Source organism: Osmerus mordax, chromosome 4 (assembly GCF_038355195.1).
Source record: "Osmerus mordax isolate fOsmMor3 chromosome 4, fOsmMor3.pri, whole genome shotgun sequence".
Lineage (NCBI taxonomy): Eukaryota > Metazoa > Chordata > Actinopteri > Osmeriformes > Osmeridae > Osmerus > Osmerus mordax.
In genome coordinates this window covers 17820679-17845465 of record NC_090053.1, presented here as the reverse complement: position 1 = coordinate 17845465, position 24787 = coordinate 17820679, and the positions used below count along the sequence as shown (strand labels likewise).

Sequence of the window (24787 nt, the reverse complement as noted above, 5' to 3'; positions counted from 1 at the left end):
AACCCACTAGCGACTAATTGCCTCTTCTGATCCATCATCATCTGCCGTATGCTACTTGTATGTTGCTTTGAATAAAAGCGTCTGCCTGCTAAAATTATTCAAGTTTGTATAAACCTCAACATCCTTATTATCCTAAAACAAAGATATGACTGTTTATCAACATTTACCCGATGTGTGTTTAACCAACATTCTGCCTGACATGCAAATTTAGTAAATCCAAATGTGTTGTAATTATTTGACAATTTTCAAGTATGGGAACTAAAGTTGATCTGTCAAAACAGAGAGGCGGAGTATATTTGCTGTGACATGCGGTTTCTTGGATTGTGCTAGCTGGTTGGTTGGCTAGGTAATATACCCAATGCAATGAGTTGTTTATTTTATGCTAATTGAGCTTCTATGTTTTATATAAGATTTGGACCACGCAGTAATCTTTCAAACAATAACTCAATTTGAATGCTGTATCGTTTTGTTAAGACAAGGCCTCTTATATTCTTTACGCGATTAGACTAGCTACCATCTGTCTGGCTAGTAATAGCTAGCTGGCAGGCTAGCTTGTTGACTAGCAAGCGTTTTCTGCCAGACACAGCGATATGGCTCTATATGTCACTGGTGCATTTGTAACGAATCTGTCACCGTGTCACAGATTAGCATAACCAGTCGCAGACAGGGCTGAGAAAGGACTGCTAATTATTAATTAAAATTATAGTAATGAAACAAGCAAGCAGACCTGGGAAATTTCTGTCTATTTATAGTCAGCAGATAAAGTATGGCCTTTTTGGTATTTGGGTTGTCCGACATTTAGCAAGACCAATTTAAATGTAGACTAACCCTTCACTACCTATATTCATTTGTAAATAATAGCAATCACATTAGACTTGATTGGTGTAATCCAGAATGATTCTCAATAGATTTGGACACTAGAGGGAGACACAGTATTGGATGTGTCTATGTACAACCTTTCAATCTCAGTCACTAATGTTTATTGTGTAAAAATGGATGTTGCCCTCAACAGATGACTACAAGGTTAGGAGGTTGTGGTCTGCTTAATTGAGTTCACACAGGTAAGTTGTAAACTGTAAGTAATCTCTTAATATATCAACATGTTAAGTTTTGCTGTATGGTATTTCTTGATGAGGTTGGTGAGTTACAGTTTTTCACGATTGCTAAAACACAATTTCTTGAAACAGTCACCCATTTTCTCAAAACTGTAAACACAAAACCTCATCTTCAAGCACTATTTACAAAATCTCTGAATCCTCTTGCAAAATGAAACTTTCACCTCACAACAGTTTTACCTGTGATCAAAATCAAACTTTCGCCTCAAAACAGATTTGCCTGTGCTCAAAATCAAACACTGCTCTCAAATCATAAACAAAGTGATCAAAATGATATACAGTATCAGTCAGTAAACAATACACCAAAAAATAGAAAACACATTGTTCAAAACATATAGTTCTCAGGGAGAAGTAATTTTTTTATCTCAAAACAAATTTCATATTTATCCGTAATTGTCTTTTGATGAACGAAAACATGTTCTATCATAGTAGCTCAAAATTGATCAGAAATTACTACTAATTACTTGCTCTTGTCTTTGGGCTGGGTCAGGCCAGAGCACTTCGTCGACATCACAAACAATATTTTCCCACTTTCAACAACCTCTTTGCTCTCTGAACTGGCTTATATTGGTTGTGTCACATCATTTGAAACAAGTGAAATCAATTTTGAGTGGTTGTGTTTTGTCAATGACATGTTTTCTCTATTTGTATTTGATTGTTGCCATTTGTTTACCTGATGACATGTGCATTAGAGTGCAGAATGTGTTTTGAGAATGAGAATGTGTTTAGAGTTTTGCTGAAAAGTCTAAGTGAGATCTGCAAATTGTGTTTTACCATGTGAAATGGTTTAAGGTATTGACAACAGACTGCACAATAAGCTACATGAGTTCAGGCAACTGAGAACTTTGTTCAGCCAATGGGTTTTAGTGTTTTAGCAATTGAGAAAAACTGTAATGTGTGTGTTAAGTTGGCACCTGTGTCTTAGGATGATGTTTGTGTCTCCCAGGGCCAGATATGGCGCAGGCTGGGGGAGTCGACCTCAACAGGAAGTTTGTTTCGGAGACGGAGATAGAGGAGCAGAAGAAGAAGAGACAGGAAGAATGGGAGAAGGTTAGGAAGCCGGAAGACCCAGAGGGTGAGACATGCACACACACACACACACACACACACACACACACACACACACACACACACACACACACACACCACACACATCCAAACATGCAGACACACACACACACACCACACACATCCAAACATGCAGACACACACACACACACCACACACATCCAAACATGCAGACACACACACTTCACACCACACACTACATTCAAAAGGCCAGGTGTTAAATAATGGTGGTTTTATCTTGTGTTCTTTACCTCCCTTACAGTTACCATCTAACATGTCACTCAAGTGCGCTCACTAAGTCTAACGTGTGTGTTTGTGTGTGTGTACCTGGCAGAGGCTCCAGAGGAGGAGTATGACTCTCGTTCCCTGTTTGAGAGGCTACAGGAACAGAAGGATAAGAAACAGGAGGAATATGACGAACAGTTTAAATTCAGTAAGACCTCTCTCTCTCTCTCTCTCTCTCCCCCCCCCCCCCCCTCGCAGCCCAGATTAGATTATGTTTTTTGGGTTCTGTTGTGTTTCACGTTGGTGTGTTTGCGCAATCTGAAGGGGTCTCTTACGAGAGCTCTAGAACTGGAATAGATCTGGTGTCAGGAATGACTGGTTCCTGGCGTCGTCATGGTACCTTAACTGTCTCTGTTGCCCTGGTGACCAGACGACTCTGTCACCTTGGTGACCAAACAGTTTGCATCACATTTCGAAGCTGGAAAATAAAACCAATTGAATTGCAAATAGTTTGACAACATGGAGGAGGTGCAGTAAATGATCTGAATGTGTGTTCATTTGTTCCATTAGGCAATATAGAGCTAACTATGAAAGGGACAGAACGGGATGTGTTGTAATTGGGTGTGTTGTTATTTGTGACTGTATGTCATGGTTACTGTATTGTAAAACGCTTTCCTGCAGAGAACATGGTGAAGGGTCTGGACGAGGACGAGTCTCACTTCCTGGACGAGGTCTCCCGGCAACAGAGCCTGGTGGAGAAGCAACGTCGGGATGAGGAACAGCAGGAGCTAAGAGAGTACAGAATATCCTTGGAACAGGCACGCTGACACGCAGAGGCCACAGAGCAGAGTCGCTGTGTGTTTGTGTTCAGAGACGTGTTGACAAGGACTGGCCCTGGCGCTGGGAGTAGGCATGGTGACGCACACGTTACACTGAGGAGAGACGAGAGACTCTGGAGTGCTTCTCCGAGTGCTACTCTGCCTCTCGCCTCTCTCTTTCCGTGTTTCTGTATTTGTATCTGCCTTCTGTGATGGTCAGGGTTAACTGTTTACTCTTTCTGACATTTGATCCTCCTCTCCCCTTCCCTCCCCTCCCCCAAACATGTCTGATCAGGAGGTGCAGCTGTACTCTCCTTCCATCCCATGAATGCACAAACTCACATTTTTGGATTCTCTCACATATTTTTCCCATAACTGACAATCAGTTTTATAGGCAGATGTAGGGGAGGGGGGGTGATGTGTTGTCGTGGCAACTGTATCACTGGTAGCTACGGTGACAGGAGACAGTTAAAAGAGCTTAGTTAGCACTGATCCTCCATCAGCTCCGATCCTATTTCAGTTTTAAAGAATGAAGCCTAGATTTCATGGATCAACCAGTCGATTTCGTTCTCTCATTCTCTTTCCTCCATCTCTCTATCTCCTGGGTCAATGCTTGTTCTTACTAAGGAGAAGTGTGTCAGTTTTCCAGGGCAGAGTACATCAGCAGCTAGTGTGTGTGTGTGTGTGTGTGTGCAAGTGTGTTTTCTAGCGTGTGTGCGTCGTCCTTCAGTTCCCTGTCCTTGACTTGGTGGTGTCACAGCGCCCTGAAGAAGCTGGCGTCCAATGACAGTCGCAAGGAGCCCGAGCGGAAGGCGGGCCCTAAGCCAGCGGAGCCCCAGAGGACCAGTCACCTGTCTCAAGCCCACCTGCTGGCCGGAGCGGTCAAGAGACGCAGGTTCGAACCCGCCACAACGTCTCTCGATGCAGCCGAGTGCAAACACACACACCCACACACCTCTGTCAGGCCAAGGCTCATTTGAAGTTCTCCGTTCTCGCGATTCAGAGTCTGTATGGATGGTGGTGGTGAAACCCACAGCCCCTGTGTGCTGGTGTTGTTGTCCCTGCAGCTCGTCCCAGTCGTCAGACGGCAGTAAGAAGCAGAGAGTGGAGGAGAGGCCAGCAGGAGGCGCCGTCAGCAGAGCACACACAGGTGGGCTGGGACCTGAGGCTGAGGGAATGGCTCTCACACACACACACACAGATACATACACACACACACACAGAGATTCACACACACACAAAAAAAATCCTACACACTTATTTCCAATCCTGCAGACGGCCAGATCTGACAGTGTGTTGTGTGTTCAGAGCAGGAGGCAGGCAGGGGAGGAGGAGCAGGGGGTGAGCAGGGTGCCAAGGTGGGGTCGCCCCCTCCGGGGCTGGGCGAACGCCCCCCAGGGGTCCTGCACCTGCCGTCGGCCGCGGTGTGTGTGGGGATCCTCCCTGGCCTCGGGGCCTACTCTGGCAGCAGCGACTCCGAGTCCAGCAGCGACAGCGAAGGTAGCGTGGACGGGATCACCTCGCCCCTAAAGAGACGGGGCCTTCAGATAATCACACACTCCTTTAGCTAATCATGGGTATATCAATTGTATATACATACAGGACAAATACAGAACAATAAATGTGTGAACAAAGACAGTATACGATGCTTCCGGTAACTGTAATTCGAGATGTTTCCTAGATGTTTGAGCTGCTGCCAGTCAGCACTGTTGTCATGACCTCCATGCACCTCTGTCACTGTGCCTGTGGTGTTGTGCGCTTAAACATGACGCCTCCCCCCTTCCTCCCAATATCGCATCTCACACAGTCTAAACCAGCCAATCCTGCGCAGCCTAACCCGACGACATCCCCACCCCCTTTGTGGCTGCAGCTGTGCTATTGGCCGCGGGAACAGTGATTGACGGCTTTTGGAGGAAGGACAAGTCTAGGAGAGGAGGCCTGGTCGGCCGGTTGGCTGGTTGCCTCTCGTGGAATGACAGGCCCATCTGTGGAAATGCATTTCTCTCATTGTTTGTGTTATTTTTTGTTCTTTTTAATGCACAGAAGGAAAAAATGGAAAAAAAAGGAGAGAAAAAAAGAATGATGGATTTTTAAAATGTGGTTTCCATGGCAACATTGATGGATGGATGGATGGTGGAGACAAGAGGAGAGGAGGAATAAAAAGCTTTCCCTTTGACAGTTTGATTGGTCTGGTCACTGCCCTCCCTCTCTGCTCACCCTCACTCACACACCCTAGTCTCATAGATGGGCATTATGTATTAGCAAGTGCTCTGCTTTTCACGCTCTCATGACTGCTTCTCTGACTGACCTCTGTTTGCTGGGCTTGGCTCCTCAGAGTCAGTAACAGGACCTGTGTGTGTGCTAGATATTCTCTGGTCTGGGAAACAGGAGAGCTGGATACATAAACATGGATGTAGATAAAGCTATGCAGCGACTTATTCTGGTTATTCTGAGCATATTAAATGACGTGGGATTTCTGTCATTTGAAAGCACAGGTCTGATATTAATGGATGCTTGGGTTCGGTCAAAGTCCTGTCACACATGGTCAAAGGTCACCTGGGGACATTTCAATACGTTTATTGACCTGAGTGGTGACACAACGTTAGAAAATCTGAAACACCTTGGTCCGGGGGTACACAATACAGTTACAACAAAAACAGATCACTGCATAAAATATACATAAAAACAGTTCATAAACATTTTGTCTTCAAAACAGAGAACATTGTATAAATGTACATTCAATATATATGCATTTTCATAAAATCCTTCACTTCTCCCCCTCGGATGTCAACTGCAAAGGATAGTGGGATTTTTGTAACCACTTTTATCTTCCATAAAATGTTATATTTCGGGTAAGATTAAAAAAAAATCTGACAAATAATTACATAATGAAAAAAAAAAAAAAAAACACATCATGCATTGTTTCCTTGGTGTTTTGTAAACAGTAGATTTGCAACATGCAGGATGGGCAGACAGGATGCTCACTCTGGAACTGAGTTGCTAGGCGACAGGTTCCTCTGCTTGAAATACTGAGTGACTTGTTGAGGCAGTTCAGCCAGCACTGACTTGGCTAAAGTTTCCTTAGGAGCCTAGGAAAACACACACACACACACACACACACACACACACACACACACACACACTGTTACATGACGTACTTTCAGATCACTTCTGCAATGAGAAGGAAGACATTTCCATTTTTAACTCATCTTCTACAAAGTGGGGTCAACCAAAACACCCGTTGTAGCTGGTTGTAAACCCTGTCACTACTCCGCACACTAACAAACTCCCTGTATCAAAACCGCTTTTGTGTCTCAAATCTCGGCGATCTTAGTTGATATGATGTCATCTCCAACAGGTGGACGGCTGTCAGGATTGGCTGCCTGTAAAGGAAGTCACATGACCCACAGATTGCCCACTCCCACCTTGCCGCCCACTCCCAGGGCTGTTCAGCCTGCAGGCCAGCCAGCTTCACAGGCTACAGCCTTGCATACATTATCCATAATCTGACCGCCAACAACAACATGCTGCCATGTGATAGAGTACACAGCTGCCTGGTGATATCATCACCTTCTACACAGATTTCATCTTTTTTTTTAGATGGGACTTGGTAGTGTAGGGCTGGGTGTCACCCTGCCCCCACCTCTCATATGCTAAAATCTGGACTTGCTGGACGGAGTCCCTACTTGATCTGACACTCACATTCCGGAAGTCTCTGAAGGGGACGAACTGTACGATGTCTCGTACGGCCTCTTCGCCGGTGTAGGAGCGCAGCACGCTGGCGTCTCCGTCCAGGAACTCCATGGCGGCGAAGTCGGCGTTTCCCACGCCGATGATGATGATGGACATGGGCAGCTTGGCGGCCTGCACGATGGCGTGGCGGGTCTCGTCCATGTCACTGATCACGCCGTCTGTGATGATGAGCAGCGTAAAGTACTGCTACAGGTGGGGAGAGGGGCACACAGGTGAAGCGTTACCAAAAATGGCGAAATACCAAAAAGATGATTTTCTATACCACGGAACACGCTTTTGGTGATGATTACTAACACTTGTACTAGGGCTGAGGGCGTGGGGGAGGGAGGAAGGGCTGGGGGAGGGAAAGAGAGAGGGGGGAGGAGGGAAGAAGGGGGATGGGGCAGGGGCAGGGAGGGGGAGGAGAGTTGTGTTCCCAGGGCTGCCATAGTGTGGTTCCTTGTCCCTGTCCCTTCCTATCCTCCTCTGCTTTTTCAGTGTCGAACCAGTAAAGAGGCTAAATAATCAGACACGACTGCCCTCTTCCCTTCACAACCATCCAATGGGACGAGAAAGCCTAACCCTGTTATTATACTTAATTACCTATTTGTCGTAAAGCGCAAAGTTAAATAGACACTCCAGCCATCAGGCTACACTGATAACACCACCAATTCACACATGCACTGCTGAGCTTGGCTCCAACTGAATTACAGAGCACTAATTACAGGAAGTGTAATCTGTTCGGTAACAGACATTGGCCATTCTTTTCCATGAAAGATGAGGTATGTTTAATGTGTATTTGTTTGCAGCGCTGAGGGACAAACTTTAAACGTCCCCCAGTGTTGCCTCCGTCGCGTCAGGTTTAGCACACTGTGTGAAAGCTGTGCATGCCAGCTGCACTTTGACAGCGTGCACACACACAGACCCACGTTTGAATGCACGCACACACATACAGACACAATCGCACACACACACATGCATGCACACCACACACACACACACGCACACACATGCAGACACACCACACACATGCAGTGCTGTCACATACACACAGACACATATACACCTCACACATATGCACACACACAAAACCCTGTCCCTATGGTAACAGACCTGGACATGTGGTGAGGTTAATGTGATGCTGTTTTACGGTGACGTCCAGCCCTACAGGGATACCTACAGTGCCCCCCCCCCCCCATTCTCCTCACACTTAGCAGGGGAGGGAGAGCATTCAGACTGCCAACACACACACACACGAAACATACGCTACACACACAGAAAAAAAAACCACACCCCACTCCGACATAAAAACACACGCACTTATGCACATTTCATGCAGAAACACAGACACAGGAAATTGAAATGGCCCTCACACAGTGAGTACTATCACACTGACATAATATCACATCCTTTATGCACACTGTACAGTACCCTATTGTACCGTACATACATACACAAACAGTACTTACATACACAGCAACAGTATTTTTATAGACATGTTTTGTTACAATCACACAAACCCACACACACTAATATGTATGTTGTCATTAGTAACTGGCTTCTTGTTTTCTAATATTATCCACCAAACAAGCCACCAGCAGACATCTCCCTTAGATGTGTGTGTGTATGTGTACATGTGTGTATGAATGTGTACGTGTGTGTGTGTACATGTGTGTATGTGTGTGTACGTGTGTGTGTGTGTGTGTGGGGGGGGGGGGGATTGTCTCTCCTCCTGCTCCCCGATCCAAGACCTCTGCTCTGCCCCGCTGGGCCACCTCTGAAGTCTGCCTCTTTAATGTCCTTACAAGCGACATCATTAGTGAATCCTTATCACACAGACACACGCACCCACACAGTGCGTAGCAGCACGCACACACACACACACACACACACACACACACACACTCACTCACTCACTCATTATCTGAGAGACAAGAACATTTGACAAAGCATAGCAGGCAATTTGTCTAGACCACCCTCCTACCAACACACCAACCAGCAGTCAAACAATCATAAATCATATTTTACAGTTGTCACATCATATTGCTTCTACGCCCTGTGTGTTCCCATCTCTGTGTGGACCAACAACCGTGAAAACAACAAAAAATAAACTTCTACTGTATTTACTGTAAAAAAAATACAGGTTTTCCAACTCTCTTTCTATTACCTCTCTGTGTGTCTCTTTCTCTCTCTCTCTCTATTCTCCAATGTGACAGGGTGCAATTAAGGACAAAAAGCTCTCAAGAGGTTCACAATATCAGGCTGGTAGAAGGCTTCGTCTGGGTGCATGTGACAGAGAGAGCCAGAGACCAGGTTTAGAAGCTGAACAAGACCTGGCAAGGCTGAGCACACCAGGACTGTAGAGGAACACAGATCACGTCCCTCTTAGCTTAAAACATGTCCTGTCCAGCCCACTGTTACCTCAGAGAAACAGAAAATATGCTTGAACCTTGAATCTATTGCATAGCACATATTGGACAGCTGAGATGACATAAGATATGCATTGCCATCCCACTCTTTCAGAGTGTATAGAACTAGACTATTCTAGACTTGCTAGCAGACATAGTTCTATGTCTGTATGGTCTATTGGCCAGTTATGGAGCAGCAGAATGGGATCTGTCTGGTTAGTCATTAAAAGCTATGAACAACAGGGGAAAAGAGAGAACATTTGTTCACTGAATCACCTTCTATAAATAACTATAATTGAAAGGGTATTTTAATGGCTGCTCCTCTCTCGGCTGGACTGAGAACAGGAACAGGGAGAAGGATGAGGGGGGAGGGAGAGAGAGAGAGGCAGATAAAAAGAGGTTCAAACCTGCCTCAGACTTTAAATTGACAACCACAAGCTCAGACTAGAGGTTACGCACACAGCAGTTGGGATCTGTTAATGCTGGATCCAACTCTCTCTCTCTCCCTCCCTCACATTCACACACATTTATACACACACAAATAGCCTGTGTGAACAGCAAAAAGGGACTCTAATTACTTCTAATTACGGCACACTTTTCTGATCAGAAGGGAACACAGTCTTGTCTCACAGACAAGCACTCACTCAGTCACTATTCTCTCTGAACTGCTGGAGTGACAGGAGGCCTGTCCAATTGGTGGTTCCTTCTTGCTGTGAATGTTATGACTGACCAATCAGCAGGAGTCTTGTTAGCACACAGACACGCATGAGTAGCCGAGAACAGACCAGCTGTGTTCTAGACCTGCTCAGGGAGGGGGCTGGAACAGGAGAAATGTACTGTAGAGGTCTGGGCAAAACTCCCATCTCTACAGCACCCACCTCATGCTCATAAATCTGACCATGTGTGTGTGTGCAATGTGTGTGTGTGTGTGTTTGCGCGCACGTGTGTAAGGCCTCAGTCCAGAGCGTGACACTATGCAACTATGACGTTATACTTTCCCCATTCAAGTCGGGCTCATGGAAAGGGGCTGTTTCTAGAAAAACCTCAAAGTCACCACAAGGCCTGATGGCTCACAGCCAGTCTCCTGCCCACGTACAGTCTCCTTCCAGTGGCTGGTCATCTGGTATTCACATGTCCTGCAGCCTGGGGCTGCTCGTTCAGTAGCCAGGACCGACCGTTTCACAGGCCCCCACCGACCTAAACAAACAAGCCTTTCACCAATCCCAGATGAGTGGTGGGAGTGGGTCATATATGCCACCTCTAAGGATTATTTTCCTAACATACACACACAGTGTACAAGATCTAACTTTGATCAGAACTGTCTGGCTGCAACGATTACGGACTATAAACAGACTGCCAACAACCTGTACAAATAAGCCATTGACTAATCCAAGATGAGTATGTTGAAAACACGAGGAAGTGGCTCCTCCCACTTCTGCATTAAGACTCACTTCTATGACTGTTGACAGTCAATATTCTTTGAAGCGAAATCTTTTTTTTTTTTTTTTTTTAAGTCCTTTTTCAAGTTTTTCTGGTTGTGGTTCTAGAATGGGGGTGCTCACCGCAGCACGCTCCTGCTGCAGAGCCTGGGTGGCGAAGCGAGCCACATGGTTGATGATGGGGGAGAAGTTGGTGGGGCCGTAGAAGCGGATGTGAGGCAGGCAGGCAGAGTAGGCCTGGGCGATGCCCTCCACCCCTGGGGATGAACACACACAGGCCCAGTCACAGGACACATTACAGGCCAGAAACAAGACTCAAGTTAAGGGTCTGGGGTTAGAGGAACAAGTTAAAAACAGAACCTTAAAAACTAATATTCTACTGGGTCGTTTAGAGGGAAGCTTACCTGAACAGAATGGGTTGGTGGGGTCAAAGTTGATGGCAAACTCATGGGATACCTGTAGTAAGCAAACACACACATGCAGATTTTTTTTTTAAATGAGTAGAGTGTACTATTAATTCATGTTCTGCAGGGGTAGACAACTTGAGATTGTGTGTGTGAATCATATTCTATTCCTCTCCTCCATATTCCATTCCATTATCCTTTAGCGTCTTCCTTTCCTTTCTACTTTCCAATTCAATTTGGTTTAATTTATTTCCAGTTCATACTTGTTTACACTCAATGTGGCTTCTTTAGTCCCCCCCCACTCTTTCTCAAGAATTCTAGGTTTAGCAGGCCTGTATGTTCCACTCATTACTGCTCCATTATTCTGTCTATCCCAGTGTCTCTCCCTCTCCCCCCCCGGTCATCCCCCCTGGTCATCCGTCATCCCCCCTCTCCCCCCCGGTCATCCCCCCTCTCCCCCCCGGTCATCCCCCCTGGTCATCCGTCATCCCCCCTCTCCCCCCCGGTCATCCCCCCTCTCCCCCCTGTTCATCCCCCCTCTCCCCCCTGGTCTTCCCCCCTCTCCCCTCCGGTCTTCCCCCCTCTCCCCCCCGGTCATCCCCCCTCTCCCCCCCGGTCTTCACCCCTCTCCCCCCTGTTCATCCCCCCTCTCCCCCCTGGTCATCCCCCCTCTCCCCCCCGGTCTTCCCCCCGGTCATCCCCCCTCCTCCAGCTCCTCCCCTGCTCCAGTACTCTGTCTATCCCAGCATCTCTCCCTCCTCTCTTGTTGTCCTCTTCATCAGTTTAATACCATGGCAACGCAGATGGGTTGACATGGGTTGCATAATCATTGGAATATGCATGTATTGCACATCCCCCCCTTACCATATTCCACTTGTTCTTACACTCCACTATCTCTGTTCTCTACCTCTCTTTATTGATATATCACACTTTCTCTCTATATGTTGGGTGTAAATTGGGTGTAAAATCAAAATAAATGTCACACACACACACTTGTGTGCATCCACACACAATGACACACACAGTGTTACCTTCCAATCAGGCGGGAGTTGAGCTCCAAAGCCCAAAGCAGGAAACATTTTGTCGCTAAGAAACCATGGAAACAGATTAGAGGCACGCGAGTGAGACATCGCTTTAGCAACAACGTCCAGACGAGCCCTACGAAGGGCTGGCCTTTCACCACAACAAACGCAATTTCCCCATTAAACCAGGTTCATGAATGTAAATGAACACCACAGGCTATTATTTACGGTGATGGTGATGGAAACCAATTTCGATGTCATTACCCGAAGACTCCCAGTCCAGTAATTACATTGTTGGTGGTCCAAACAGATGAATCCCCTAAACGCTACCAATTCAGTGAACCAATAAGAGAGCTGGGGTTAGAGGGGTCACAATTTACGTGTCGTAGTCCTGTATAATCTGGCCTACAGCCAAGATGGCCGACAGGTACTCGTTGCTGCCCAGGGGGTTGATGTAGTGGAGGGAAGACGCCTCTCGAGGGTTGCCATTGGACGCCGTGAAGTCTATCCCAACCTAGAAACATTCAACAGAAACACGGATGCAAGATCAGCCCATAGATATGACATCCACCAGGCATATGAATGGCTAAAGAGCTCCAGGAGAAGCAGAAAGAGATTGCGGATTCCTCTGAAGGGCCACTGCTGTCCTCAGGCAAACTGACTCGGTTTACCACGGTTATCATGTAAACATAATGGTGTAGTCACAGATTCAGAATGACAACCTCAACCCTAAGCATTAACAAAAGCACACACACAGCTGTACCTCCACTGCAAATTTGGAGCTGAACACAGGCCACAGCATATGAACGGAGAGAGGGAGACATTGTAATAAAGACAGAGAGAGGGAGAGAGAGACAGAGGATAAGAGAGAGACAGAGAACGAGACAGAGAGAGATGAGAAGTGACAGAATCAGGGTGTTTGTGTGTGTGTGACCCTGTGTGTCTTCTAAGGCCCTAGGCAGGTTGTTGGTGACTGAGCAGGCTGTCACTGCTACTCTACGGTCACAGGACTGACTCGTGGTCTACTGCCCTGCAGAGAAAAGCCTCCCTTTGTTGTCCTCAACCCTTCTTGACACTAGAATGGAAACATTTAATTAAACAAAAGGTTCCTAGCTCCAAAGGTTCCTAGCTCCAAGCAAATGCCTTGTTCCTCGAATCATTCAATCAATACACTTTATTTGTCCCCGAGGGGCAAATTGCAGAGGCACGTAAAGTAAAATACGGTACTAAATAACAAACAATCATTCTCAAAAACCATAAACGACCATGTTGATCTTCTCCTTGACCTGACACTAAGCAATCGAGCTGGATGAGCAACAAGGTAGTTTATGGTTCTTCAAGGTCAACTAGGAAGTCTATGGTTTTTCAAGGTCAACAAGGCAGTTTATAGATTTAGTTCCAGCAGCGGGCCCTCCCAGCTCCAGGCCTCCCGTCATCCCCCAGGCTGACGAGGCTGTCCCTTCGCTGCAGGTGTCCCTAACCCTGGCTCTGCTGAGACAGCTCATCTCTGGATCCACACTCCGTAGCTATGAGTATCCTACAGCACTGCACCTCTGCATGGTACTAATGTTTGTCCACCCCTTTGAAGTCAAAACGGTTCTGTCGAATACAAATCTGCTGTAATATAGTCCGCCAATTCCTGGAAAAACTGTCATTGTGAGGTAATAATTCTGCTAACACTGTCCCTGAGCCCTGCCATGTCCTACACAGTGAATTTTCTGTGTTACAGTACCACTGAATAAGACTAGACTAAAGCACCCTTTTGTGCACTAGGAAATCCTGAAAATGAATATGGAGCATTATCCCATAGAAAAGGAGATACAAATCTGTCTATTGTCTCCTGTGATTGTAATGTTCTGGTAAATGTGAATTCTTTGTTCTAATGTCTGTCTTCTCTGTGCTTCTGCAAATGGAATCACTGTGACGCATGAAACATTATGACAAGGAAGTACAATCAATCCAATCAATTAGACACAGGTTTATTGCCAAGTAGGTGTTCACCTGCAAGGAATTCGCTTTGGTTTGATGGCCACTAACAACAAACACAAAAAGTACGAGGACCAAAACAGACAGAGTAAAAAGAGTCCTCCTCTCCTCTGTACCTCTGCAGAGAGAACATTCCAGCAGATTAGGATTTGTTCCACGCTAAGTCTGATTGAACACCATGCCTTATAGTCACATCACATTCCAGTGTGTGTGTGTGTGTGAGAGAGAGAGTGGTGAGGGGGATATGTGTGGGAAAGTGTGTGTGTTGAGTGTGTATGTGTGTTGAGTGTGCGTGTATATGTGTGAGAAAGTGTGTGTGTTGAGTGTGTATATGTGTGGTGAGTGTGTATATGTGTGGTGAGTGTGTATATGTGTGCGTATGTGATGAGTGTGTGTTTAAGACTTTCTCTAAGAGCTACGGCTCTTTCACAGAAGCCTGCAGATTAGGGTGAGCAGCAGCATACAGCAGCAGGGGTTTAGACTCCCAGCCTCCTCAGCAGCCGCCGTACCCCAATCCCACCGCCGTGTCTCCCAGGCACTCTGTTAGAACCACTGTCACAACACACGCTGTATCACAGACGAGGCTCTCGGACTGTTCTGGAACAGTCGCAGAGACAAACTCACAATGGAGGCGAACCACAACAAGGATGTGGGTCTGTGTGTTCCAGGTGATGTTCTGTGTCCCTTTTTATTATTCTGTCTCCTCTTAATACCCATTTCCTTATGTCACTTTCACTCACTCACTCACTCACCCACTCTCTTTCTGTTTATCTAAGCCATGTCTTTGCGTCTCTGTCAATCCCCCCCCCCCCCCATTTGCTACGAGAGGTGCCCTGTCCGCCACAAACCGTGGTTACTATGGCAACGCAACTGTTCCATTTGTTGTGAGCGTCACGTCTCACAATAACGCAGAGAGAGAACGGAGGGGCTGGCCGAGCTGGCTCACCACGGCAACAGTGAACGGCGGACGCAGTCGCGAGCACGAGCGTTTGTGCGAAGATGTGCATCGCGGAAAACAATGGGAATCCGAGTAATCGCCACGTTGACGGAACCTTAAAACCAAGGGATCTGTATTTGAAGATGAACAGGCTCGTGTTGATCTCAACCACACACCCACTATATACACACACACACACTATGTACACACACACACTATATACACACACACACACATTTTTTACATTTACATTTTAGTCATTTAGCAGACGCTCTTATCCAGAGCGACTTACAGTAAGTACAGGGACATTCCCCCGAGGCAAGTAGGGTGAAGTGCCTTGCCCAAGGACACAACGTCAGTTGGCTTGACCGGGAATCAAACTGGCAACCTTCGGATTACTAGCCCGATTCCCTCACCGCTCAGCCACCTGACTCCCTTGAGCCACCTGACTCCCTTGACACACAACAGTGAACCATTCATACGGTTCTCATCCCTGCCCTAATGACCACGTCCTTGCCAGGTAGTTTGTTCACCAGGATGTCATTAGCGGTGCATGTTCTCTCCTGATCCCAGGATGGATTCCTGCTGGTGACAGAAGGTGTGAATGGCCTGGTGTCACCAACCAGGATCAGAGCACACTGACAGGCTAGACAGGGTGCAGCTGAAATAGATGAAATGAACATCGAGACAATCTGACCAGGAGAGGGACGGCCAATCGCAGCTCTCACCCAGACACAGAGGTGTGACATCAGCAGGGACACAGCAGGCTGGCCCAGAAATAGACCAGTGAGAAGCTTTGACGGCTGGCCTGCCCCAGAGGATGCTGGGAACTAATGTGGTATCACACGTGTGTCTCCTGCTTCGAGAAGGGAGGCATGTAAAAACATGCATCCAATCTGCTGGGTGGTGGGTGGGTGTTTGTGTGTGTGTACGCTGTTTTTTTACTCCTGAGTTCAATCTAGTTAAAGATGGCAAAGATGGAGAGTGGAGGGGAGGAGGGGGGAGGAGGAGGAGGGAGGGGGAGGAGAGGAGCACGGAGGTCACAGTCGACAGGGTGAGTGTGGGAGACTCTGGGAAGAGATACTTACAGTAAACATGAGCTGGCAGCCTCCCAAGATGTAGTCTAGGAAGGTGTAGTCTCTGGCAATCTGAGGACAGGACACACAAACATTACTGACACCAAGACAAACCAACCACATACAGCATATAAACCCACTCATTATTGAGCATGTCATCTGGATGGATTGAGCACAGGTGGAGCTTGGTTGACACCTTTAAATGTTACAACACCAGGCATCAACTAATTTCTGGTAATAACCTCTGTGAACAATAGAAACAATAGCTACTCTAAGATAGATCATTGACAGCTGACAGTTGCTGTTAATTGGCTGGTGCAGAGCAGGTGATGTGACTGGTCCGGGGAGCCTGGCAGGTCCTGTGATTAGTCAGTGTCAATCGGGTGCTCTGATTCGCTGAGTGAGGAGAGCAGGGTGCTGTAACAGGCTGGAGTTGTAGAAGGTGCTGGAAGGCGATATTAAGAAGAGCATTTACTAGGGATTTGAAGCCATTACACTAATCCCACCGCCTGGGGCTAGAACTGTAACTGCCTCTCTGTTCCCAGCGAGTAACCAGCAGCTAATGAAAGGCTGTCATTAGCAGTGTGCACAATGCTTTCATGTTGCTCCACCAACACCATGGAAAGTGACTATGTGTCAGGCTCGACTGTAGCTCACACTGGGAGCTGCATCCTCTGGCTCACACCACCAGCTCCTGGGTGGTTCTCCTGGATGGGGGGGGGGGGGGGGGGGTGGTTCTCTTGGGTGGTTCTCCTGTGTAACTCCACTGAACTTCTTCGGTAACCATCTACTGTACCACTCCTACGTATGAACTGTGTGTTCTACTGATCTAGATCTACTTAATGCTCACCTTGCATGACTTAAGAACAATGACGCCGGAATTCTTGTAGTTCTTCTTCTTCTTCTGTTTCTTCGGATTGATACACTCAAATTCCACCTGGGGAGGAGGGAGGGGAAGGAGAGTCAGTACGCTAGCCACAACATGCTCTGCTTTACTGAACCTGGGAACCACTGGGGAACAGCTGAACGGTTGTGGTGGGCTAGCTGGTGGGCTTCATACACATCCAGCAGTTCGGAGAAGGTTCTCTCTCGTCTTAATGACTCACCCACACACCGAGGATGAGATTCCCCTCCATTAACGACACACACATACACACGTGCGTACACACACACACGCACACAACTGCTAGCTCCACTGTTGGTTAGTATCTTCTGTTATGGGAAGGCTAAAGGCCTCGGCTTGTCACCGGAATCACAGCACAGGAATTATTTACATCTCAAAAGCATCTAGCTCTTTCTTTCTTTCTCTCTCTCTCTCTCTCTCCTTGCTTACACACTCTCCCTAATCTGTTCTTCTCCAGCATCAACATTACTACACATGAACAGACACGGTATGGGGGAGGCAAGCTGCTTCCAACAAACACAAACACACACAAACATGCACACAAATGAACACATGCACACAAACGAACACACACACCCAAACAAAGAAACACAGAAAGACCCCAAAACACACACTCCCAAAAACACAATTGTCCTACAATATAAGCCCAAGTACACACACACACACACGCCCAAGCAAACACACGTAAACATGGCAAACAAACAGTCACACACACACATGCACATCTTCTGTAGTCATTGAACCAGGGACTGCTATTTCCCTGCCCATTTTCACCTCCAATGAATTCTGAGCCTCGCTCATCTTGGTTGCGGTGGTCTGAAATTCTCCTATGAAGTCATGGCCTCCATCATTGTCATAGTCATAACACAGGACCTGGGAAAGACAAGGAGATCCCAGCTTTATGACACATTGTATGTTGTGTGAATCATTTATCTATTGACTTTGAAGAATGTGTATGTAAATTGGTGGATATAAATCGTGTATTGAGTGTTTTGTTTTTTTAATTACTGGGAGTCCAACACAAATTTCCCTTTGGGGGGATGTATCTCATCTTGTACCTGATATAGGGTGTGACACAGGTCAAGATATACATTTAGAGCTACTGTACTGTACATTCACATTATAAAAATGTTCCCTGGCCAGGTCCTTAAAAGACTTAGCTGTCTGTACCACTCATCACCAACATCCAGTCATCACGGTTTCATCGTCCATTCTTCTCCATCATTAGATGTACTGACAATGTGATGTTGGTGTAGATTTCAACTCATGAACTGTAGCTTAATATCTGACACAGGACAAGTGTCTGTGTGTGTGTGTGTGTGTGTGTGTGTGTGTGTGTGTGTGTGTCTGAGTGCATGTGTGTGTATCCTACCTTGATGTTTCTGTCTACATCGCCGTTACACAGAGAGATCAGGGGAACAGTGAAGGATTTCCACACTGGATCCAAGGTATTCTTTATCACCTGCAACACCCACACGAGGTCAGAGAACAGTTATACACACACACACACACACCCACACGAGGTCAGAGAACAGTTATACACACACACACACGAGGTCAGAGAACAGTTATACACACACACACACAGGTCAGAGAACAGTTATACACACACACACACACAGGGCAGAGAACAGTTATATACACACACACACACACACACACACACAGGTCAGAGAACAGTTATATACACACACACACACAGGTCAGAGAACAGTTATATACACACACACATATACTCACTGGTCAAAGAACTACTTCAGTACAGCACATACACGGGCCAGACACACACATACATACACACAAGGCTAGGCACAGGTCTAAAGGTAAACTAGAACACACACAGAGAAAGGGGAGGTGGAGCTAGCTAGGGTCTCTGTGAGCACTGCCAGTCGGCACCTAGACCCACCTCGGTCCTGTGGACCAGCATCCACTTCCCGTCCTCCCCCTGCTTGTGGAACTCCAGGTAAGGGTCGGACTTCCCAAAGAAGTCCTGTAGAACGAGAACCACGAGATAGAGAACACTGGGAACCAGTTTTAACTGACTTTAAAGTTGAGCTGCCGTGTTGTGAATATGGATTTGTTAAGTGTGTGGATGTGTGTGTGTCTTGGAGTGCTTGTGTGGGTGTGAGTGGGTGGGTTTGACGGCCTCCTACCTTTTTATCAAGCTTCCTCCCACATAGGGTCAGAGTGATGATCCTGTTGTCAGACAGCTCCTGGGCAGTTATCTACACACACACACACACACACATACTTTAAATACAATGATACATATGAATCATCTAGTTATGGTGTGTGTCAGATGAATTTGTGCATACCTCCATATGTGTGTGTGTGTGTGTATGTGTGTGCGGGGGTGTGTGTGTGTGCATTCTCACTGCGATAGTTCCCTTCCCAGCTGGTTTGCCATTGGCTAGAATAAGAGGTCGGTGCAGTTTCTTATTGGACACAATCTAAAGGGAAGAGAGACAGTGCAGGTGTATTTGGGATTAAGATATTGCTGTGCTAGTGAGTGTGCTAACAGTAAACCTGTGCACTGATGCAGTAGCGTCAGCTATAGAATTCCAACATTAACTAGCGTGACAGACATAGCTAGCATGAGCTAGCGTTAGCTAAGATGCTCGCTTTAACTGCCATGACAGAGAAAGCTAGCATGAGCTAGCGTTAGCTTACCACCCCCAGTGTGCAGCTGAACTCTCCCAGGAAGTCATGCTCGTAGAGCTGGCTGCTGCACTTGTCCTCGTCAAACATGGCGAACTTCAGCTTTTGGACCTCCTCGAAGTGGTAGTTCACCTGGAACTTGACCCCGAAGACGGGGTTCAGGTTGTTAATCGCCGTCTCCGTCCGTCCCATCTATAACACGATGTATGGACAGGAACAGGGCCAAGGTCATAAACGCGCTCACAAGCACACAAACACACACACTGACACCCTCCAACACTCACAAACACCCACACACCCAGATATCTTTCTCTCTTCTTGTAGCTCTACAGTAGTGCTTCCCAGTCCTGGTTCCCCATGGGCTGCATGTTTTAGAAGGTTGCCTTCTCCAACACACCTGATTCAAATGAAAGGATCCTTATCGGACTTCTGCTGAGCTTCATAATGACCCATCCTTTTGAACCAGTTGTATTGGAATAGGGAAACATCTAGAACATGCAGGCCAGGGGGGGTGCTCTACAGTGATGCGTAGGTGGAGTGTGTGTGTGTGTGTGTGTGTATGAGGTGGTGAGGGCCATGTTGTTGACGTGAGAGTCAGACCCAGGTGGTGATGGTGACTAAGACTGGAGTCTACTGTACTCCACGTCCGTACATATGACTCACTGACAAGAGATAGGTAATCATGCCTCTTCGTCTTCTAGTCCCCCTGTTCCTGTTTATTCGTGTTTGTTTATCTTTGACGTTTCATGTTTATTTAATCTCTGTCTTGCTGTCCGAGGGGTTCCGGAGCTACAGGCGAAGACTTTGGGATCCTTCCTGGTTTCTCGTCGTCTCCCCCCCACCCTCTACCTCCTCTCCCGACTGTTACTGTGGTCCTGTCTGCCTCTCCGACTGTTACTGTGGTCCTGTCTGCCTCTCCGACTGTTACTGTGGTCCTGTCTGCCTCTCCCGACTGTAACTGTGGTCCTGTCTGCCTCTCCGACTGTTACTGTGGTCCTGTCTGCCTCTCCCGACTGTAACTGTGGTCCTGTCTGCCTCTCCCGACTGTAACTGTGGTCCTGTCTGTCTCTCCCGACTGTTACTGTGGTCCTGTCTGCCTTTCCCGACTGTTACTGTGGTCCTGTCTGTCTCTCCCGACTGTTACTGTGGTCCTGTCTGTCTCTCCCGACTGTTACTGTGGTCCTGTCTGCCTTTCCCGACTGTTACTGTGGTCCTGTCTGTCTCTCCCGACTGTTACTGTGGTCCTGTCTGTCTCTCCCGACTGTTACTGTGGTCCTGTCTGTCTCTCCCGACTGTAACTGTGGTCCTGTCTGCCTCTCCCGACTGTAACTGTGGTCCTGTCTGTCTCTCCCGACTGTTACTGTGGTCCTGTCTGCCTTTCCCGACTGTTACTGTGGTCCTGTCTGTCTCTCCCGACTGTTACTGTGGTCCTGTCTGTCTCTCCCGACTGTTACTGTGGTCCTGTCTGTCTCTCCTGACTGTTACTGTACTCCGATCCCCCTCCCCTTTCCCCTCCCCTTCCTCTCCCCCCCCTCCCCCTCCCCCTCCCCTCCCCCTACCCTGCCTCTCCTAGCTGTCATCACACTTCCTCCCCCATCTCCCCTTTATGACCCAGATGGTGCCCCCCCCCCCTCCCGAGGACACAGCTTCCTCCCTCCACCCCCCTCAAAGGAAGTAGCGTCCTTAAACCCATTCAGAAGAAGCCCAGGGTCAAAAGGTGGAGTTGAACCCGGGTACTACTCTCACATAAAGCACAGCTGTCCGTAGATGGTGGTACGACTGAGACGTCGTAGATTTTCATCATGTGTTCCGCCTATCTCTTTCTCCCTTCCCTTCCCCTCTCTCCCTCCCTCTCACCTTCTCTTTCTCTCCCTCTCTCTTAATTTATCTCCTTCTCTCTCTCCCCCTCTCTTTCTCCCTCCCTCTCTTCCTCTTTCCTTCTCTCTCTCTCTTTCTCCCTCTCTCCGTCTCTCTCCTCTCTCCCTATCTCTCCCCCTCTCTCTCCCTCTCTCCATCACTCTCTCTCTTTCTCTCTCTCTCCAGTCAAGCCTCTGGTGTTTCCACGTTCACATTCTACAACACCGAGGCTTTTGTTTCTGTCCCCGTTGCTATGGTTACGGCAAACCCAACCATTGCAGTGTTTGCGCCTGTGCCTGTGTCAATCCGATAGAGACCTACTGCCCTGCCCGGCCCTACATACCTACACCTACCCAGCACCTACACAACAGTATGTCTACTAATACCCACAATGCCTTGCTCCCACACAGTTACACACACACGTCCCCAGCACCTACACAACAATATATGTACTACCCACAAGACCTTGATCCCACACTATCCCCCACCACCACCACCACCACCACCAGACACAGCCACACACACACAGCCACACACACACAGCCACACACACACGCCCACCTCGACCCAGTTGCCGTCCACCTCGTGGAAGAGGACGCAGAAGGGGTCGGACTTGGAGGCCACGTCGCGGTCCAGGAGGTTGGCCCCGCAGACGGACAGCTCCACGCGGGTCACGCAGTGCTGGGGCACCGCCGCGGCGCCCGAGTCTGACCCCGAGCCCAGCGTATACGCCATTTCCTCACAACAACCCTGCCGCCGACGCTGAGGGAACACTCTGGAGACAGCCTGGGGACATGGACGGATAAGACATTACACACACACAGTGGAACCTTCAGCTCCACACGTGAATCCAAATGCATCGTAGTCCCACTCATACACATTCAAACTCTTGTAGCAGCTCCTGCTAGGACAGGAGGTATGGCAAGGGCGCTTGTTGCTAAGATACTAGCATGGCGTTGTGTGTGAGACCCTCCCCTGCATGTGTCGGTGGTCTGTGTAATACAGCAAGCATGAACACCATACAGAATGATTCTCTCCATCAAGGTTACAGATAAACTGAACACAGCTATGAGCCCCAATACTGCGTACGAAACATCTGGCCGTGCTTGCAAAATGACTGAAATGTTAGCAATTCATTGATCCACAAACATGACATGCTTACGAGAAAACATGGTTTATTCTCAGTCAGTCACTCAGTCATCAAATACCTACAGAATTCAGTCAACCTCATAGACACACAGTCTTCAGTCTCGTCCATACAACATCACTCTTACCTACCTGGTCACACCCTAGTCAGGCCATATTCTCTATAGCCTGACCATGGTATGTAGACATTCTCTACCAGCCAGGGCTGGACTGGAACAAAAAAAATGGCCCTGGCATTTTTGCTCAGACCGGCCCACCACAATCGGTCGGACACCACCCACCAGTACACCAAAGGAGTTAAGAGATGTGATCGGGCCAGCCCAATGTCCGTATAGAAAATGAACCAATGGGTCGCTGTCCCTGCTTAATGGGCCGGTTGTTGGCCAATTTTAAGTTTATAAAAAAAAATATATATCATATCATATCGGCCCCAAGTGCGTCGGCCCACCGGGCAAATGCCCGGTATGCCAGATTACCAGTCCAGGCCTGCTACCAGCCAAGTTTATGACCAGTTCATTATACCCTAACTCAAGTCAGCTTTTAACCAAACAGACACATACTACCTGCCATCCTCTGGAAAATGATGTAATGGAAAATCTGACAGGTGCCTGACTGAACAACAGTTTGGTCAACTGTATTTACAGGACAACTGTATTCACAATCCAATAACCCCTTATCACAAGTGGAAACTGCATCACACCCTATAATAGCACACATCAAACAAACAAAAAAGACATTTTGTGTAAGTTTGTGTAAGTTTAATGACCTGTCCTGGTGCCTGTGTGTGTACAGCACAGGTGATAAAACATATAAAAGCTTGATTGTCTGTTCAATCACAACACTATCATGCTCTGCCTCAGTCTCTTCCAAGTCTAAAATATGGTGGCATTCTCACCACAGAAAACCCTCCATTCATGATGGATGTATTCAGAAACACAGGGTTTGGCAGAGAAGTGACTGGAAAGTCCACGCACATGAACAATCATGATCAACTGGTTCCTCTATCAATGAGCACTACTTCTGCCAGCCAGACAACAAGAAGTGACTCCTTCTCCGTTTCCACTTGTGGTGATAGCCCGAGTGTTAGCAGCTCGCCCAAGCCCCTATAAACACAGGGCTCTCTGAGACTGCATGCATCTACAAAGTCTGTAAGCTCTAAAAGAATGTGGAGGGGACCTGACCACAAACGACTCCTCAGGAGACCGCAGACTTGAAAGGAAAAGCCTATCCGTCTCCGTAACATCTGACACATTGACACCCATTTATTGTAACAAGCCAGAGGATTTAAATATATATTTTTTAATTCATCGTAAAGGGTAATAATAAAAGTATCCTACTGTTACAAACAATCAGAACACATCCGATTGCAGCACAGATGCATAAATGTTCTGGCTGGCTATTTGAAAGATAACTTACTTTATTTTATACAAACTGACCACGATTTGCGTTCGTGAAAGACAGATTCTGAACACTACTAAAGTGAGTCAGTTCACTTACCCTTATAAGAAATGTAACGTTGTACTTGTCTCCCGCTTCTCGTCTCTGAATGAAGACTCCTTAAAACACTAGTTTTCTTCTAAGCGCTTACTGATGCCACTTTCATTGAAAATATAAGTAAAGCAGGAAAGATTGCCATGTATACGAGTCATTCTCTACGTCTTCCTCTCAGAGTAGGTTTGACGCTTGGTGGTGCGACTCATGTGGTGGTGTGTTACAGTAAGAACTCCGCCCGACTCTTAACACATGCACTCTCTCCCCGCCGTTAACGGTTGTAACCGTTACGATTGAACACAATGCCGCTAGATACACCCAGAAAGAAAATGTGCACGAATCTGTCACATCTACACGAATTTGACAGTGAAAATGACACATGTGTTAATTGTGTAAGCGTGTTTGGGTTCAGGTCAACAGGAAGAATCAGTCTAGGAAGGCTTTACGAGGAGTAGCCTACTCAACAGTATGTCTTCGCGAGAGATACACTTTTCGCAGTAT

General features: G+C 47.3%; 2 protein-coding genes across 3 annotated transcripts; one reads left to right on the top strand and one right to left on the bottom strand.

Annotated features, from left to right (window-relative positions):
- Nucleotides 1-288: 288 nt before the first annotated feature.
- On the top strand, nucleotides 289-5402 carry psme3ip1 (proteasome activator subunit 3 interacting protein 1). Of its 2 annotated transcripts, none has more exons than XM_067233868.1 (9): nucleotides 289-346; nucleotides 1013-1075; nucleotides 2062-2190; nucleotides 2518-2616; nucleotides 3090-3212; nucleotides 3986-4121; nucleotides 4294-4376; nucleotides 4535-4726; nucleotides 5034-5402. In XM_067233868.1, exons 3-9 carry the CDS (start codon nucleotides 2070-2072, stop codon nucleotides 5036-5038), a joined length of 759 nt encoding a protein of 252 aa, XP_067089969.1. In that variant the 5' UTR covers nucleotides 289-346; nucleotides 1013-1075; nucleotides 2062-2069; the 3' UTR covers nucleotides 5039-5402. The 2 variants fall into 2 exon arrangements, with proteins under 2 accessions (XP_067089969.1, XP_067089968.1); XM_067233867.1 differs by having other exon boundaries at nucleotides 290-346; nucleotides 1013-1061.
- A 121-nt stretch (nucleotides 5403-5523) lies between these two features.
- On the bottom strand, nucleotides 5524-24423 carry cpne2 (copine II). Its single transcript, XM_067233866.1, has 16 exons — nucleotides 24293-24423; nucleotides 22211-22435; nucleotides 19805-19984; nucleotides 19510-19584; nucleotides 19288-19359; nucleotides 19041-19124; nucleotides 18507-18596; nucleotides 17909-18007; nucleotides 17081-17167; nucleotides 16243-16302; nucleotides 12612-12745; nucleotides 12241-12295; nucleotides 11210-11261; nucleotides 10929-11062; nucleotides 6929-7165; nucleotides 5524-6315 (listed from the first exon to the last, which is right to left on the bottom strand). Exons 2-16 carry the CDS (start codon nucleotides 22382-22384, stop codon nucleotides 6208-6210), a joined length of 1641 nt encoding a protein of 546 aa, XP_067089967.1. The 5' UTR covers nucleotides 22385-22435; nucleotides 24293-24423; the 3' UTR covers nucleotides 5524-6207.
- Nucleotides 24424-24787: the final 364 nt, after the last annotated feature.

Bases quoted from the DNA above. Each gene is read 5' to 3' on its own strand.
- psme3ip1 (XM_067233868.1), top strand. From the start codon at position 2,070: ATGGCGCAGGCTGGGGGAGTCGACCTCAACAGGAAGTTTGTTTCGGAG. The intron at 2,191-2,517 runs GTGAGACATGCA...TGTACCTGGCAG, and splicing joins GAAGCCGGAAGACCCAGAGG to AGGCTCCAGAGGAGGAGTAT. The intron at 2,617-3,089 runs GTAAGACCTCTC...GCTTTCCTGCAG, and splicing joins TGACGAACAGTTTAAATTCA to AGAACATGGTGAAGGGTCTG.
- cpne2 (XM_067233866.1), bottom strand. From the start codon at position 22,384: ATGGCGTATACGCTGGGCTCGGGGTCAGACTCGGGCGCCGCGGCGGTG. The intron at 18,008-18,506 runs GTAGGATACACA...TGTCTTTCCCAG, and splicing joins ATGTAGACAGAAACATCAAG to GTCCTGTGTTATGACTATGA. The intron at 16,303-17,080 runs GTGAGCATTAAG...TCCTGTCCTCAG, and splicing joins TTGTTCTTAAGTCATGCAAG to ATTGCCAGAGACTACACCTT.